Source organism: Lacerta agilis, chromosome 4 (genome assembly GCF_009819535.1).
Source record: "Lacerta agilis isolate rLacAgi1 chromosome 4, rLacAgi1.pri, whole genome shotgun sequence".
Taxonomy (NCBI): domain Eukaryota; kingdom Metazoa; phylum Chordata; class Lepidosauria; order Squamata; family Lacertidae; genus Lacerta; species Lacerta agilis.
Window position 1 is genome coordinate 77,599,453 of NC_046315.1, and position 17,074 is coordinate 77,616,526.

A 17,074-nucleotide genomic window follows, 5' to 3' on the forward strand; every position below is an offset into this window, starting at 1 on the left:
CAGGCATCCCCTCCAAATAAAAACCATCACAAGCCAGGACAAAGTTCCCCGCGGCGGGGTGCAACGCGCCCCCCTCCGGCCCGGGGCTCCGAAGTCGCCGGCCGCGCTCGCCCCAGGCATGGAGCAGCCCGGGCTGCTGTACGGAGTCGCTCGGCGCCTGGGTGCGAGGTGGCATGTTCACAGCGGGCGGGGAGTGGGGGGGGGCGCAGCAGCAAGCGAGACCACCCCGCCTCGAGACCGGGAAAGCAGCGAAGGCGAACTCACCGCCAGCGGATTCCCGCGATCCATTCGTTCACCTTCCTCGACTCGCGGAGGGGAGTCCACGAGGAGGAGATTGCCCCCGCCCCCTCACGCCAGAATGCCGGTGATTGGGGGGGTCCTCAAAGCGGGGAGAGCGTGGCAGGCGATCCCCCCGAACCTCTTCTCTCCCTCCCTCCTCCCTCCCTCCGCTCGCTCGCTCGCTCCCCCCCCCCAACCCCCAGTCGAGGGAAGGCAGAGCACGCCGCCGCTGCCAATGCGCCAGGCTGGCGGCGCAGGAGGAGATGACGCAAAGGGCCGTGCGCTCCCCCCAAAAAAGTGCTTCTCCCGGACGAAGATGGCGGCAACTTAGCGCAGGGCCCCAAGATGAGGGTGGCCCCCGGGCAGCAGGAGGCAGCCAAATCCGCGCCGCGAGCAGGGGGGGATCGTGCCCGGCGGGAGCCACAGCAGAAGCAACAGCAGCAGCGGCGGCGGCGGCAGCAGCAGCAGCAGCAACAGAAGCCGCAGCGCAGTGGCACCAGCAGTGCTAGCAGGAGCAGCCGCAGCAAGAGCCACAGCAGCGGCGGCAGCAGCAGCAGCAGCAGCCTTCACCCCGCCGCTCCTCCGGCGTCTCGGCAGCTCGGGCCAGGCGACACGCAGCAGCCAGCCTCTCGCCAGGAGGAGGAGGAGGAGGAGGGTCTCGTCTGGGGCTAGCGGGGGCCCGGCTCGCGGGGTCCCCCGGCTGGCTCTCCAGGGCGGGGGTGGGGGGCGGAGGAGGCGGCGGCGGCGGAGCGCGCCATGAGGCGAAGGGCGGGAAGCGGTGGGCTGGCCGAGTTGGCGCCAAAATGGGGGCCCGCGCTCTGACCATGCCCGGGTGACAGGGAACGTGAGGGAGGCAGGGGACGGCGACCGGCCCAGCCCAGCCCAGCGCGCAGGAGCACCACCACCACCGTCCCCGCCACCCCATTAGCGCCGCCGCCGCCACCGCCCGCCGTCGTCGTCGCCCTTCTCCGAGGGGGGAGCCTGGCGCCCCGCCGCGCCGTGTCCATGCCCGTGGGGCCGCCGAGCCCGGCTGCGGAGCCCCCCTCGCCGTGGAGCCGGCCGGGGCTGCGCGCTCCCGAAATATGAGCAGCCGCCCCCCGGGAGGAGCCGGCTCGGGCGTGTGCTTCGGCCCGCGGGAGCCCGACAAGCCCTTCGCGGACTCGGAGCGGGCGCAGAAATGGCGCCTGTCGCTGGCCTCGCTGCTCTTCTTCACCGTGCTGCTCTCCGACCACCTGTGGCTCTGCGTTGAGGCCAGGCAGGTCGCGGCCGGGCGCCACCGGGACCCAGAGCGGGCGGGAGGAGCGGGCAGGGAGGACGGCATGGACGGGGCGGCGGAGGGCGGCCAGTGCTTCAGCCTGCTGGGCGACGCCGAGGCTGCGTGCCGCCGCCTGCAGCAGCCCGGTGCCTCGGCCCAGGCGGAGCTCTACCTTCCCTTTTGTAGTTCCTACACGCTTCGCGAGCTCTTCGCCGGGCTTTCCCGCCCGGACACTCTGAACTGCACTCTGGACCTAGGCGAGGAGGGGGACGAGGACGAGGAGTTGGACAGCGACGACCACGGGGATGGCGAAGGGCGCCGCAGGGAGGAGGAGGATTGGCTCGGCTCTTGCCGCCGCTGCGTCCTGGCTTACCAGAACTACGACCAGCAAGCGCAGGACCGCTACCGAGAGTTCGAGCTTGTGTTGCAAAAATACTTGCAAGCGGAGGAGTACTCGGTGAAATCCGGCCCGGAGGATTGTAAGGTAGGAGTGTAGGTGGTTTTTAATTTTAACCCCCCCCCCTTTGGCAATGTCTTTCTCCCACCCCTCCAATCCCTTGGATTCACTGTTGGTCTCTTTGGCGACGCTGAGGTTTGACATGGGTTTGTGGCTTCGTTTCTGCTGCGAGGGCCGGGCTGCTTCTCTCTCTCTCCCTCCCCTCCCTCCCTTCCCCCCGGTCCTGATCATACGCGATGGGCTCCTGACTCGCGCTGGCCCCGCTCTGACTGCCAGGGGCTGGAATGCGGCTTGGCAGGGGAAGAGGCGCTGCGTGCCAATGAGCAGGACCCGGGAGCGCGTGGGCTGCTGCTGCTGCGCGGAGGCGAAGGGCGGCCGGGGGGGGGGTTGCGTGGGAGGGGGAGGGGAGGCCGAGACGTGGTCGCGAGCGGGGGTTTCCCTGGCCGTTAAACGATCAGGGATCTCGGTTGTTTCCCGGAACTGAAAAAGCGTCATTCGCGTGGCGGTGCGCGAAGGTCTGCTTTCTTTGCAGGGGGAGGGTGGCGGCGGCATTAACTTCCGAGTTGCTGGATCAGGGCGGTTGTTGTTGGGATGGATGCAGTTGGGTCCTGAACTTCCGAGGAGGCGCTGCTTATCTCGGGTTTGGTGGTTTGTCATTCGTTTAAGGATAACAATGACAAATACCCTAGGCATCTGTTTGGTGCCACTCCTCAGCTTCTGGCTAACCGGTTGGACGACCAAGGACTTTCTTGGACTGGTCAAGAACTTTCTTGTGTGTCCCTGGAGGGGACAGCGTTGTGCAGGACATTTGCTGCGAAAGCTCTGCATGCTGTTGAACTCAGGGAATCAAAAGCCTGGTAATTTTCCCGGGGTGTCCTAAGAGTGTGGTAATTGAGTCTTAGAGGAAAGGAAGTGGTCCCAGGTGGCTCTTCCTCTCTTTCTGTGTAAATGTCTCTGTTTCAAGTCTGCTCTGCCGAATCCCTGGAGTTGGAATATGCCCTAGGTTTATGGGAGTAGCAAGCAGAGTCTGCAGCGAACTGTGTGGTTGGAAAGTAGTGATGGCAGAGTCTTAGTGACTGCCTCCTTCCTCTTTGTACATAATTCTGATTTCTCGTTTTGCCCTAAACCTCAGGCACCTTGTCCTTTAAGAAAAATGTTACTTTGCTGTAGTGACACGTTTCTAAGGTCACAATACAGTGCACACTGCTGTGGGAATAAGTTCCACAGAAATCAATGGAGTCTAGCTTCAGAGGTTCTGGATAATAGATTCTGGATAGTAGCTGCCAACTTTGTACATGAACTGTTGTTTGGTGCTTTAAAAAAAACAACCAAGGGCTAGAAGCAGTTAAAGAAACCAAACATATTGATGCATCTTGTTGATTTCAGTAGAAGCTACTCCCAGGAATTGTGTTTGGGATAGTAATATATTAACTTGTGTAGTGGAACTGCAGTGTTTTCTTTAGGGCTTATCACCCTGATGTAATCTTGGAGCATGCAAAGAAAATCTAAATGTTGTAGAAGTAATGAGTATTAGCCAATTTACTTTTTTAAAATTCTTTAAAGGAAAGCGATGCTCGGTGAAAGTATTTGTTTGTCATGGAAACAGGATATAAGAAGTTAACCCCCCCAGCAGATTTTTTTTAAGTTTACATTGAATATATTACCTTTATTTATAAGCAAAGCAGTGATGATCTAAGAGCTAAATAGTATCTTTAAGAGTTTGAATGCTTACCTGTGTGGCAAAAACAAATTGCTGCTTATTGTTACAGTGAAAGGAGAAACTGCTTTGTGGGCTGGAAATATTCAGAGTCTGCTTCTTAACAGCAGACATTTTATTTTGTTCTGGAATAAAGTCTGCAAGGCAGTTTTATGTGATGGAACTGCAGTACATAGAACTGCAAATGCTTGGTGCTGTCCGTGGTGCTGCAGATTTTCAGTACTGTCCATGGTGCTTGATGTCATAAGCAATGCAATGCAACTGTGTTCTCAGAGCCTTATGTTTAGTCACAACAAATCACCTGTTTCAACAAATGTAATAACTGAGCACTTTAATGTTCAATAAGTTTGATGCATATATAGTATGAACGGTGGATATTGTGACCTGAATGTTGGAAATCACATACTACAGTATGCTAACTGCGCTCAAATATGTAACTACGAAGTTTTAATGCTTCTGCAGTCTGAAATGTTTGCTTTTAGGGGGGCGAATTGGACCAAGGCTTGTAGTACTGTTTGAGAGTAATGTAAGAGATATATTAGAATACCGTTTTACTGTACACATATTTGACACTCTCTGTCTGTGCTTTTATCCACAAATAAAACCTCTGGTATGATGTAGATATGTTTCTTTCAGTTTAAGTGACAGTTAAGGATACATTTTGTTGTGATTCAGCTGTAGGTAGGCCTTACATAAACTGGAACCTTATTTACAGCCCATATTATTTCTTATTTAATTGTTCTGTCTGTCGTGGGTTACTTTTCACTATACATTAAAGGAGGCAAGAATATTGAATTTAGTCGGCCGGCATGAATCTAAGCAGCAAAGCTGTTAAAACTGTTCGTTTCCATTTTAGAAAAGGGACACTTCTTCCAGTTTACAATTTGTACTTGATGACAAATCAATTATGCTTGCTATGCACACCATCTCCTGCAGCATTTGTATTCTGTCATGTATTTACTTCCTACTAAAGCAGCCTCAGATAACAATTGGTTAGTATATTAGAAAGCAGAAACTATAGCATTGCTGATGTCCTGTCTGAACATTAAAGTGTATGCCTAGAATAATATTGGCAAGGATAATTGGCAAAGGCTCTTAATACTACACAGTTCTTACATTTTATCAATATGCTATAGAGAGCCACTTATTCACGTTTCTTTTTCCAATGTGCAGTTTTTAAATCTTTCCTATCTATGTGGCAAGCAGCCCAAGCAAAATATGGTACTGTACTGCATCAGTTTCTATATATTAGAAGAGTATTTTTGCAGTCATAGCTCAGAGTGCTCTCCAGTTAGAAAGGTGCTATGAGTTGTTGAATATGAACCCAAGTTTTTAATTTTATAAATCAGATTAACATATAATTTATCCTGAACTTACTTGGATTTATCTGACATACTGGCATGACTGGTTGGTTTAGGATTAAAATTAAAAACCACATCTAAGATTGTTAGATTTTTTGCATTGGTATTGGAAGTGGAATTATTTTGATAGCTCATGGTAATGGCATAATTATGTTTATGGTTGTTAATGCAGTGGTACCTCTAGATGCGGACGGGATCTGTTCCAGAGGTCCGGTCAGATCCCAAGGTTTCTGCAACCTGAGGACCGTTGCTGTGCATGCACAGACGGCTTCTGCGCATATGTGCTGAGCAAAACCCGGTAAAATACTTCCGGGTTTGCCGCGCGCGCATACCAAAGTTTACATAACCAGAGGGTTACACAAATGGAGGTACAACTTACAACTGTACAGTTGAATGTGCCAATTTTATGTGTCTGTTTGGATCTGACCTGGGTGCTGATTTAAGGGCACATGTTGTTGCTGATTCTAACTTTGCAAAGTTTTAATTACAGTTGGACAATTTCATGCTATGCTCTTGAGAATTTTGCAAAGATGAAGCCCTAGACCAATTACCTGACAATTAAGATTATAGTTGTGTAATTTACTAGAATGCACATGGCTCTTGACTTGAGTTGATGGGTGCTATCTTTTAACAACCTAGGATGAACCCTTTTGCTTTACAACTTTTCATTTATAATTTCCATATCCTTGTAAACAAGTCAGAATTTTACATATTTACAAAACATGGTATTCAAATATTCATTTTGATTTTTTAAGCCATCCATTACTATATACCTAACTGGAAAAGTTACTTAGGCAGGTTTGGAGACATGTGTTCATGGAAGATGGAATAAATTGGAGCTAAAATCTCATTCTTGTCTTCAGAGGATATATTTGAGTGTTTCTTAAGTTGGTAGTTATTCATAAAGCAAGCTTCAGGTTGTTGCTCAATGAGAACTGGGTCAACTATGTATATCCCTATACTCTGCCGAGTATTGTGTCTGAAAATGTCTGAACTCATAATGGTTTGTAATAAGTTTTGGAACTGTTTTTATTATCTTTATGTGAATTTGTTGATGTAACGAACAAAAGCAATAAAAAACACTTGGAAAAAAAAGAGAACTGGGTCAACTAATAAAGTTCATGCCAGCATGCATGCATAAAATTTTTTTTAGCAATCATCCAGTGCTTAGAAAATTTTGGAACAAACTGGAGTGTTTCTTCTTGCCACTCCAGTATGCTCTAATGTTTTCTGAGAGTTGGGTGAGGAAGAAGAAAGGCAATGTAGCCATGACTCTATCCCAACATGGTGGTTCTTGATAGTTCCTCACCTTATTTCTTGCTGCTGTGATTCTCTTCCTTCTGTGGTTGAAACTTTGCCAACTTCCCACAGGTAGGAGGCAGCATAACTATGTGTAGAACAGTTGCCTTTTTATTACCTATATGATTAGAAGCTCCAGTTTAAAGGCTTACGTTTGAACCATGAAAGGTGTGGAAGAGGGTTACAGAGGCAAGGACATGACTCAAAAGTTTGTAAGGAGCAGCACAAATATCAGGTTGTGATCCAAAAAGGTTTGAGCCAAGTGGCTTGTTCCAGCCTGTTGGGACTCCTCTATACCACTCCCACCGCTTTGAACAGTAGATTCCAATGCTATGACGCAAGCCGTTGACTTCTCCATTTCCGACTTCTCCATTTCAGAAGCAGCTTTCCTTGCTGCTTCTGAAAAGGGAAATTCTCCCTGTGTGACTTCAGGCCACTAGCCTTCAACCAGATATTAACTTTCGGACTGTCAGCCTAATTGCTTCCATACTCAGGTTGTCCTTGGCCTAAGCATGCTACAATAACTGCATCTAGATATTATGTTTGTATGCTAATAAAGCATATCAGTGCAAGAAACACATGAAGACATCCTAGTATTTTACTTTGTGCCAAACTATAATGAGCAAATCCTCATAATCAAAAGGTGTGGCATGGGTTTGCTGATTGGCAGGTGGACTCAGTGAGTCTCTTTCCAAAATTGGCCAGTTGCTAAGCTGTTTCACTTCCAAATGCTTTTATCAACAATGATAAACAGATATTAGGTTATTCCCTTAACCTTATTATATATTTTCTCTGTTTCCTTAACCGTTGTCCATTGATACCACAGAAAGGGGGATGGCTTGCTACTTTGCTGTTTGTAGGCCTCATCACTAGTCTTAGACATGCTATTAGGTATAAACACCTGTTAGCACAATGAAATACTATCTACAGGTATGTGAAATCTTCCCTTCCCTTCCTGTTTTCTCATATTCAAGTGTTCTATTTATTTATTTCAATATGCAACTAACAAACAATATTTATATACTGCTTAAAGAAAAACAAAAAACTCAGAACAATGTAAATTTAAAACAAAAAAGCAAATAACAAATAATAGGGCAGAATGAGTACAGTCAGTGTTACTGGTCAGAGAGAAAGGGTTTTACTAAATGATGGAAGCACTCAGTGGGCTCTGCCTGCTAAACAATGACCGGGGTGGCGGGGGCAGTGCAGAGAATAAGACCAGGCCTTTTCTGCAGTGGTTCCCCACTTGTGGAATGCTCTCCCCAGAGAGGTTTGCCTGGTGCCTTTGTTACAGATCTTTATCGGCCAGGCAAAAACATTCTTCTTCTCCCAAGCTTTTGGACAATTAAACAATCTATGGCCTTTTAATCTGTGTGGGTGGGTGCATGGGTGTGTGTGCATATTGCTTTTGTTAGAAGGTTATGTGTTATGTGTTTTGTGTTTTTGTATTGTATAGTGCCCTATGATGCTTGGATAAAAGTATAGAAATTTAATAAAAATAGATAAATAAATCAAATGTAGATAAGGCTCAAACTGGATCAAAAGCAAGAATGGGCCAAACTGATATAGCCTGTGAGGGAGATGCAAATGTTGAGAAATGAGGGCTGATTTGATTCACACGCTTGAACTTTAAAGTCATGGAAGTGTTAAGGTTCCTCATTAAACATAGTGAACATTGAACAAAATTCCTAGAGCACAGCATGGGCAAAGAATCAAGTTCTTAAGCAGCAAATACATTGAGATGGCGAAATGCATTTTAATATCCAAGTGCATCACACACTTAGTTCTAGGAAAATCATAGTGCAATCCTCTATGTGTCTACTTAGAAGCAAGTCCCAGATAAGTAGGTATGAGATTACAGCCTTGGGGAGCGTTTTACTCATGTACACATCATTAGGACTGTTATGTTTGCATAACTTATTTTGAAGCATAATGGGTTTCCCCTCTTCTTGTTCTACCTGCAGAATACAAGGTATATAAAAATAGAATTCAGTTAAGGTTAATGCTATGAATAAAGTTTTAATATTTTTACATTTATAAACAATCATGCAAAAGTACAACAAGTATACAGTATTAATATATTTTAATAAATCATGCATGTAGCAGGTGTTGCTTTGTCGGACTATAGAAAGCAAAGCATAGCCCTCTGCAACTTATTCCAGAACTTTGTAAACATTGTACAGGTTGCTTGGGGTTGCTTGTTGCTTGTTTTATGCTGAATTGGATTTTATGGTTGGATTTATTGCAGGGTTGTTTTACTAGTTTATTGTTTTATTATTGAATTGCTGCAAGTTATATTTGAAATGTTGCTTATATTGCTGCTATAGGCTACTTAGAGAATATTTTTATTAGACGACTCATAAATGGAAATAATAAATACATACATCGGCCACTTTCGTATAAAGCAATTATTGATGGTGGTTCATTCCTGAACCTTTGATCAGGGCCTATAAATACAGTCACCAGTGAAGGCATAAATATAATCCTTGCAACCGGTAATGAAATAATCTTCTTCTTCAGCGATCACTCATAGCTGAGTAAGATTGTCTTCCATGAACACGGTCTTAGCAGTGAGTTTGTAGGTGACTGTGGAGGCCAATTTTGGATCCATGCATCCTTCCACAGTGGGGCATAGGTTTCTGGGCAGGAGTTGATCACGGTGAGGGTTTGCCAAACATGCACATTTATCCCTTTTGTCCTGAGTTCGTGTGTCTTCAAAGCCCATGACACCTTTGGTAAAAACTGTTCTCCAACTGGAGCGCTCACAGGTCAGTGTTTCCCAGTTGTCCATGTTTATACTACATTTTTAAAGATTTGCCTTGAGAGAGTCTTTTAACCTCTTTTGTTCACCACCGGCATTGCGCTTCCCATTTTTAAGTTCGGAATAGAGTAGTTGCTTTGGAAGACGATAATCAGGCATCCAAGCAACATGACCAGTTGAACAAAGTTGATGTTGAAGAATCATTGCTTCTTCCAAGTACACTGGCATTAGTTTGCCTGTCTTCCCAAGTGATGTGTAATTTTTTTTTTGAGACACCATTGATGGAAGTTGATCTAGTGCCAGGATGAGATATGTTGGGCTTGTGAGACTTACCTTTTTTGTTTTACTAGAACCCTGAGATCTACCAACTGGAGCCGGGTCCAAAATATTGGTGGTGATGGAAACACAGATTTAAAGAACAATGTGCTCTCAAGAGCATGCTCAGTTTAGTAGTATGTTTTCAGTACCAGAACTGAGCAAACAGTCTGATCGCACAAAAACCCAGTCCTGGTTTCTTCAATATGCAGGGTCAGGCTCAATATGTGGTTTACTAGATATGCAGGGGCAACCCTTTACTTAGCAGAACAATTCTACCTCCTAAATGTTTATTGGCTGGTTGTTTTGCTTTTGTCAAGCACACTTCAAGTGGCACCACAAACACCCAACACACTGTTATTTTTTTTGGGGGGGGGACACCCTAGAAATTAATAAATGGTTGGATTTTGATTATTTGGGATGTGAAGGGAGAAATACAAACTGCAGAGGAATTCTTGGACTAGCCGATGCAAAATGACCTGCCCTTTAAGAAACAATAGAGGGGCATTGGCAGTGCAAGAGAACTGTCTTCCCCTCCACCTTGTCCTGAGGTGTGAGCAAGAGACAGGGGTTTGGAAAGCTGCCAGGGTAATTGTGTGTTTGAGGTGACAGGAAAAAAGGAGAATGAGGAGGAAGGTACAAGTCCTTTTTGAAATGACCATGCTGTAAGATCTGGAGTCCCTCCATGCAGACTGAAGATGTAAATAGGTGAACAAACATTGTTTTCTTAAAGCTAGGGCAGTTTCCGCTGTGTTTCAATTCTCCAAAGGAACACAGACCTGAGTGACTGCCTGGAACCCCATGGGCTCTTGCCACCGCTCGGCAGAGAGAGGGGGACGCACCCAACTTTTGTAACAATACATTGAAAATCTCATTGGAGACCTTAAAAACACCCCCAAAACTATATATTTTATTTTATTTTTGAGATTGGCTGAAGGTTCAAAAAGGAATAACTTGCAACTTTATGGAACAAACACCATATTATTGTTGTACATTCATAAACAGGTATAAGTGCTAACAAATGTAATTGTGTTTATTTGTTTTATTTAACACCTTTATGTTCATACTGCTTAATCATTATCATTTTTAACTGGTGTACATAAAAGCAAACTGCAGAAAATGAAACAATAATACAGTGAAAATTTATCAGGGAACCAGTGCATATGACTGGGAAAGAAAGGTGCTAATCACAAATGTTTATCATAATTGGGTTGTGCTGTTTAACTGATAATGGAGTTGTTATATGTGCCTTTTGTATAAAGGAAGGTCTCACTACTAAAAATGCAAAAATGTTGAATTAATGAGGATGTATATCTTGACTATGTAATATATATCGCTGTGGTATAAACCACTGAGCCTCTTGGGCTTGCCAATCAGAAGGTTGGCGGTTCAAATCTGCATGACAGGGTGAGCTCCCGTTGCTCTGTCCCAGCTCCTGCCAACCTAGTAGATCGAAAGCACTCCAGTGCAAGTAGATAAATAGCTACCGCTGCGGCGGGAAGGTAAATGGCATTTCCATGCACTCTGGCTTCCGTCACGGTGTTCTGTTGCACTGGGAGAGGTTTAGTCATGGTGGAAGACCGTCTGCAGACAAACGCCGGCTCCCTTGGCCTGAAAGCGAGATGAGCGCCGCAACCCCATAGTTGCCTTTGACTGGACTTAACCATCCAGGGGTCCTTTACCTTTTTACCTTTATATATTTCACACATACTTTGGGTGATATCCAATGTTAGTTATGCTCAGAGTATGGCCCACTAGAATCACCGAAATCAATTTACTTAAGTCCTACTTAAGTGTGACTTATTTGATATCATCCCATAAACCTAAACATACCACTTTTACTGAAATCAGTAGACGTTTTGAACCATGCATGAGGCACAACCAAAGTACAGGCTTGCCTTGTGATACGTTACCATTAGATTTCAAAATTCCTGCTTTCCTGTGTTTTATCGGATACTTCAATATAATAAAATTTAGGCCACAGCTAAGCACTTCTGAAAGTCTCACACATGAAATCCTTCAGTGATACTTGTTAATCTCACAATGCCTATTTTAAAAGTGCAGTTCCACTCTGAAACTCTTTTCAAATTGATAATAGCTCATATTTATTTAGTGCAGCTTAAAAAAAGCTTACAATGCTCAGTTAATAAAAAAATGCATGAGAGGTATTTGTGATTGAAAGGGAAATGAGAAATATTTCACCAAGCAGTAAGCTCTAATTATAGGAGTCTAATCATTAAAAAAGATTTTTTTAAATACTTTCTGAGTCCGAATTGTATTTTGGCTTCATTTCAATTCTGGAGCATGTATCCTGATACAAGCATTTTTTTTTTTAATTAAATTAAAACCACCAGTCCAACATGCAAAAGCTATAGTGAGAATGTGCGCTAGAGCTAGGGTTGGCGGCTGTTTTAGAGGTAGGTAACTTTGAGGGAATTGGGAGTGGAGATTCAATTCTATCCCCCCTGCTAATGGCTTGCTAGCAAACTTACCCTGTGTTTCTCCACCTCTTAATGAGGGGTTTTGGAGGCAGCAGAACAAAGGATGACAATGAGATGTAAAGTTCGATCGAACTCCAGAATCCTCTTTGACACTGCACTCACCCAAGGCAACACCTACACTTAGGGTTCCTGCTGTCACTGAAGTGATAACTCCTGCCCATTGGCTTATTGTGTGCCATAGTTGTTTGTGAAGCATATTCATTCAATGTCAAGTTTCTTTGGTATAGATTGAGTGCTCCCCATCCGTCTTCCTTTCTGTAGTTCTGTTTTACCTGTCAGGCCAGCCTGAAGCATTAAATAAGGTGCTTCCTAATTGCGCTGACCACAGAGAAGACTCCGTAGAGCGGGATGAAGTCCTTCTATGGCAAAAAACATGGCTGTTGTTTAGGACTAATTGGCATGCCTGCACAGCCAGCATGGTTAGGATAGGTTAACCCACATTTCGACCTCTTCAGATTGGCAGCTGTAACCACGCCATGCGGTCGTGAATTGCATAGCTTAGCGATGCACAGTGTGAACAAGCATATTGTGGATCTGGCTGGGTGGCAACGCTCAAAATTGCAGAGTTATGAGATGTACACGTGAACACATTTTGTGTGAGTCGTGCACTTGCCACTTCAACACTGTATTATGTTCGTACAGGCCCTCATAGTGTAGGTGGGTAGCTGGCAAACCTTCTGCATGTTGAGTTTGGTTTTGCGCACTGGCACACCTGCCAAGGTTGCTTTTGACTTGACAGGCATTGTTTCTTGCACTGTCAAAGCATAAACTCACATTCTCACTTGTCGTGGGGAGTGGTGCTAACAGAAACAGGGAGAGAGAGAGAGAGAAAGAGAGAAGGGATCACCGCTCCTGATTTGTTTTATTGCTGTTCTGTGGGAGTCTTCTGTGAATGTGCAATGCATAGAAGGCACCTTGCGGTGGAGTTTCATTCACTGTTTCTGACCTTTCTTTGCTCTTCTTTCCCCTACCTCAATCACCCTGCTGTTCCTTGGAGAGAGAGAGAGAGAGAGAGAGAGAGAGAGAGAGAGAGAGAGGGAGGGAGGGAGAGAGAGGTGCCCAGCCTTGGCAACAGGCCACCAATAGCAGCTAGTGGTGGGACAGCGACAGGTTGACAGATAGCAACTCTTCAAGAACTAGTGCCAAATTTTGGACTCCAGCTTGTTGATTCCTAATGTAGAATCACTTTATCACTTTGAAACAAGGTCAATGTAGGGCTCTCTTTTACTGGCTCTCTGTCATACTACCAATTTCTCATTAAAAAGATGAACCTGTTGATATTTGGTCTTCAACAGTTTGCTCCACGATGATCCTAAGCACATCTACTTGTCAGTAAGTCCCACCAGAATCAGTGGAGCTCACTTCCAAGTAATGAGTTTAGAATCAAGGTAAGAGGCAAGCTGTAATTTATTTATTTCAAAGTAGTCCTATTAAGGGAAGTGAGATGATTCCAAAAACTAAAGTGTTCCCAAACTCAATAGTTATGATTTTGTGTTTTTTTCTTATTCAGTTGGTTTGCAGCAAGTATTTATGAAGGGCGCTACTTACAATGTAATATGCTTCTTTGACTCAGCATTCAAAATTAATTTGTATCCGTTATGCTTTCACTTAGGAAACAAATTTTGATGTTGCGTTTCATTTTATAAGGAAGGTTTTGAACAACTCTGTGTATTAAAGCCAATTAGAAATGTTAATTAAATTACTTTCCGGATTACTACACTGGAGCAGTTGAGCTCTAAATATGAAAATACAAACCACAAACCTTTATAAATGTGTTACTGCCATTATTTTCCTATATAAGAACTCTTGAGCTGGGACTTTCTAAATATATTCATGTGAGTGATTGATAAAACAGCCTCTTTCAGAGAAGCAAACACAACAAAAGAGAAGCAACACAGATAATCAGATGATGGAGTGTTTTTGTTTCCAACTTGCATCAGTGCTGCTTCATTATGGCAAACATGTCTGAGAATTGTGAAGGTTTTGGATGCAAACCACAGATTTTGGATGGCAACACTGTTGAGTACCTTGGCTTTGCTCAGAAAGGACTCATAAGCATGAAGGTTTAGAAGCTAACAAGTTTTATTCACTGTTATGGTGCTCCTAGATCTGTTTCGAATAGATTTTTTTTTTTTTTTTTACAGAGCAAAGGGAAATAATTCTAGATCTATAAACCGTATCTTGGAGGAGTAAAAAACCCTTAAGAAAACACAAGTTCAAATCCTGCTGTTTACTTCACCATAAAGTATATTGGAAAAGTGCATGCAAGTCTTACCCTGATGTTCCATTATGGGATTGGGAGTTACAGAGCTGCAAACTATTGTTTCATTTGGGAAGTGCACGTGTTTGACCTTCACACAAAATGTGGTATTTAGCATGAGATTTATAGCCTCATCCTAAGCATATTTATTCAGAGATAAATCTTTCTGGATTCAACAGGAATTATCCCCCTATCTAATGTGCACATGCCTGGAATTGCATCTCAGCCTCATGCTATCTTGGAATAAGCTCCCTTGAAACCCTTTGAGATTTCTTGTTCTTCTTAGCTCCTGCATGCCAGCAGCCCATGGAAAAGGAGGAAAGAAGGAAAGGGCTCTTGACAGGCTGGCCAACAGTTCTGTGCTTACAGAAGAATCAGCATCCCTACTTGTTCTTCTGTCTCTGACCTCAACTGTTTCATCTGCCCCTTCAGTTACCTCTTTCTCCAAATTAGCTTCCTCGAGTCCTGTGCTGCACTAGTCTGCATTTTCTTGTTTATTATCCTGCCCCCACCACCTTTCTCTGGACACATCTAGCTGTCCTTACCTCATTCTGGCTTGCCTATTGACCCTGTAGGGCCACATTTTGTGACATTAACAAAAGTCAGTCTGGTGCAAGAGGGTAAAAATATACTGTAATGTATGCTGATAATCGGTTGCCTATGGGCATGAGTATTCAGAAACTACAATGATATATATATATATATAATGTATGTTAACATAATGGTTACAAATATCAAAGGCTGGGCCAGGGAAAATATATAGTAGAACAGGAAGAACAATGTTTTGTTTTTGTTTTGCAAATTTCAGTGCTGCCATTGGAGTTTTGCAGAGGAACATTTTTATTTGCTCCAAAAAACTCATGAGGAAGGTGGAGCCCATGTTAAATATTGAACTGCCATATCTATATATATATAAACGTTCAAGTTGGATGTTTGTTAATGATCGGCTTTCTCCGTAACCGCTTGACCTATTCTGTTCAAATTTGGACACAACGTTCCATGGCCATATGGGAGTGATCATATGTAATTAGATTGTACAAATACCACACCTTTTGTGCAAAAATATAGCGCCATCCAGTGGACGTTAAACACCACACCACACCCGTCTCCTCCTTCTCCTCCTCCTCTTCCTATGTCACCACAACCCTCCCCTTACTCCTCCTCCTTCTCGCACCTCGAGAGCCACGAGGATGGGAAAAGCCATCTCTACTTCCCACTGCCCTGCCTGAGGCGAGAGGGCCCGTGAAGACCCACGGGAGAGCCTAGGCCGCAGGGTGTCCAGCGGCCTGGAGCCAAACGTGTCCCCTTGGGCAAGCAAGCACTCGGCTTGCCCGTTCCCGGTGAGGGCAGGTGACTAGGCCTTGCAGGCCTTGGAAGAAGGAGCGGGGTTTGCGAGCTGAGGTGGAGCTGGCGAGGGGAGCCGGCCGAGGCCCGTGAGGGGAGAGTGAGCGTGTGCCTGCGAGAGAGAGAAAGAGCGCACGCAGACAGGCGGCCACGCGGAGGGTTCACCAGTCCAGCCCATGAGGCGGCAACAGTGAGGTTTTTCCTTGGGCCTGAGGGGAGCCTCCCTCCTTACTGTCTCTCCCGCCTGAAGATGCCGGGTAGTGGCGCCGACAGGCAGGTGTGCGCCGCGTGCGGCAGCTCGGAGATTGAGGTGGACTCAGCTCACGGAGACGCGGTTTGCACTGCCTTTGGCTCCGTCCTCGAGGACAACATCATCGTCTCCGAGGTGCAGTTTGTGGAGAACAGCGGTGGAGGGTCGTCGGCCGTCGGGCAGTTCGTCTCCCTCGACGGTGGGTGACGGGGAAATGAAAGGAAAGGATAGAAAAGGGGAGACAAGAAGGGGGAGCCGGCAGGGGGCAAGGAGGGCTGGCAGGGCATGTGGGGCAGGGGTGTCTGTGGCCAGATCCTTCTGTGAAAATACAGGCGTCCTATCTATAGATATAAAATCGTAAAATTTGGATGTTTGTGACCGATCGTGTACTGGTTGAGATCGGGGAGAGTCACAAGACGGTCGAGACGTGGCATAGAGACAGCCAGGGGAAATGAGCTCAGAAACGACGATACTAGAGAAACAGGAAAAGCTGTGCAGAACCATGTGCTTTCTCTTTTATATTCTCCTTTCCCATTTCACCAAATAAGCCACAGTAATGTGTGGCCGGGTCAGCTAGTTTAACATGAATTTGATATGAATCCTGCTTTTTGTGAATGTTGGTAGACTCTAATCGAAAGCATATGAACTACATATAAATTTATTTGGTTTTGTGGTTTAAATCCACAGGAAATGTTGCCTGCTTACTGGTGAACTGAGGCTGCTCTCCTGTGCATGCTTACATGGGGTAAGCTGCACCGAGCACAACTAGATTCCGCCCCCCCCCCCCGAGTAAACATGCAAAGCTGTGAAAGGCAGGAGTTTCTTTATATCAGTACTTTATTGCAATGTCAGTCTAATCGGAAGAAGCATTAAGTTCACAATATATTTTATATGCTTGTAAAGTGAATAGCTAATGACAGGGTATGCTGATTGATAATGTCCTAGGAACTTTGCCACATAAAGAACACACTCCTTGTTGAAAGCTCCCAGTTTCTTGGTTCTCAACCAATGACAGTAATTTATTGTTGTCAGATTAAATGCAGTTCCTGCTTTTCGTTGCCATGTATAACCTTTCCTTTCCTTTCCTTTCCTTTTAGTCTATTGATCTTTCAGACATCTAATGTCAAAATAGGATGTGTCACATTTGTTAGAGGCATGAGGTCATAAGAATGAATTATTCTCTTTCAAACATTGGTGTTGCTTGCACAGGTGACAACTCCGTTGCAAAAAACGAGTTACTAAAAGTAAGTCAGAGCACCATGCCTACACCTGGAC

The 17,074-nt window shown here is 45.2% G+C and overlaps 1 protein-coding gene across 1 annotated transcript in view; it reads left to right on the top strand.

Annotated features, from left to right (window-relative positions):
- Positions 1-479: 479 nt before the first annotated feature.
- FAM155A (family with sequence similarity 155 member A) overlaps positions 480-17,074 on the top strand; it is a 338,085-nt gene continuing 321,490 nt past the window's right edge. Inside the window, exons 1-2 of the mRNA XM_033146396.1 lie at positions 480-939; positions 1,137-2,018. Coding sequence (XP_033002287.1) covers positions 625-939; positions 1,137-2,018 — 1,197 coding nt within the window. The 5' untranslated portion in view covers positions 480-624. The remainder of the gene's footprint in view (positions 940-1,136; positions 2,019-17,074) is intronic.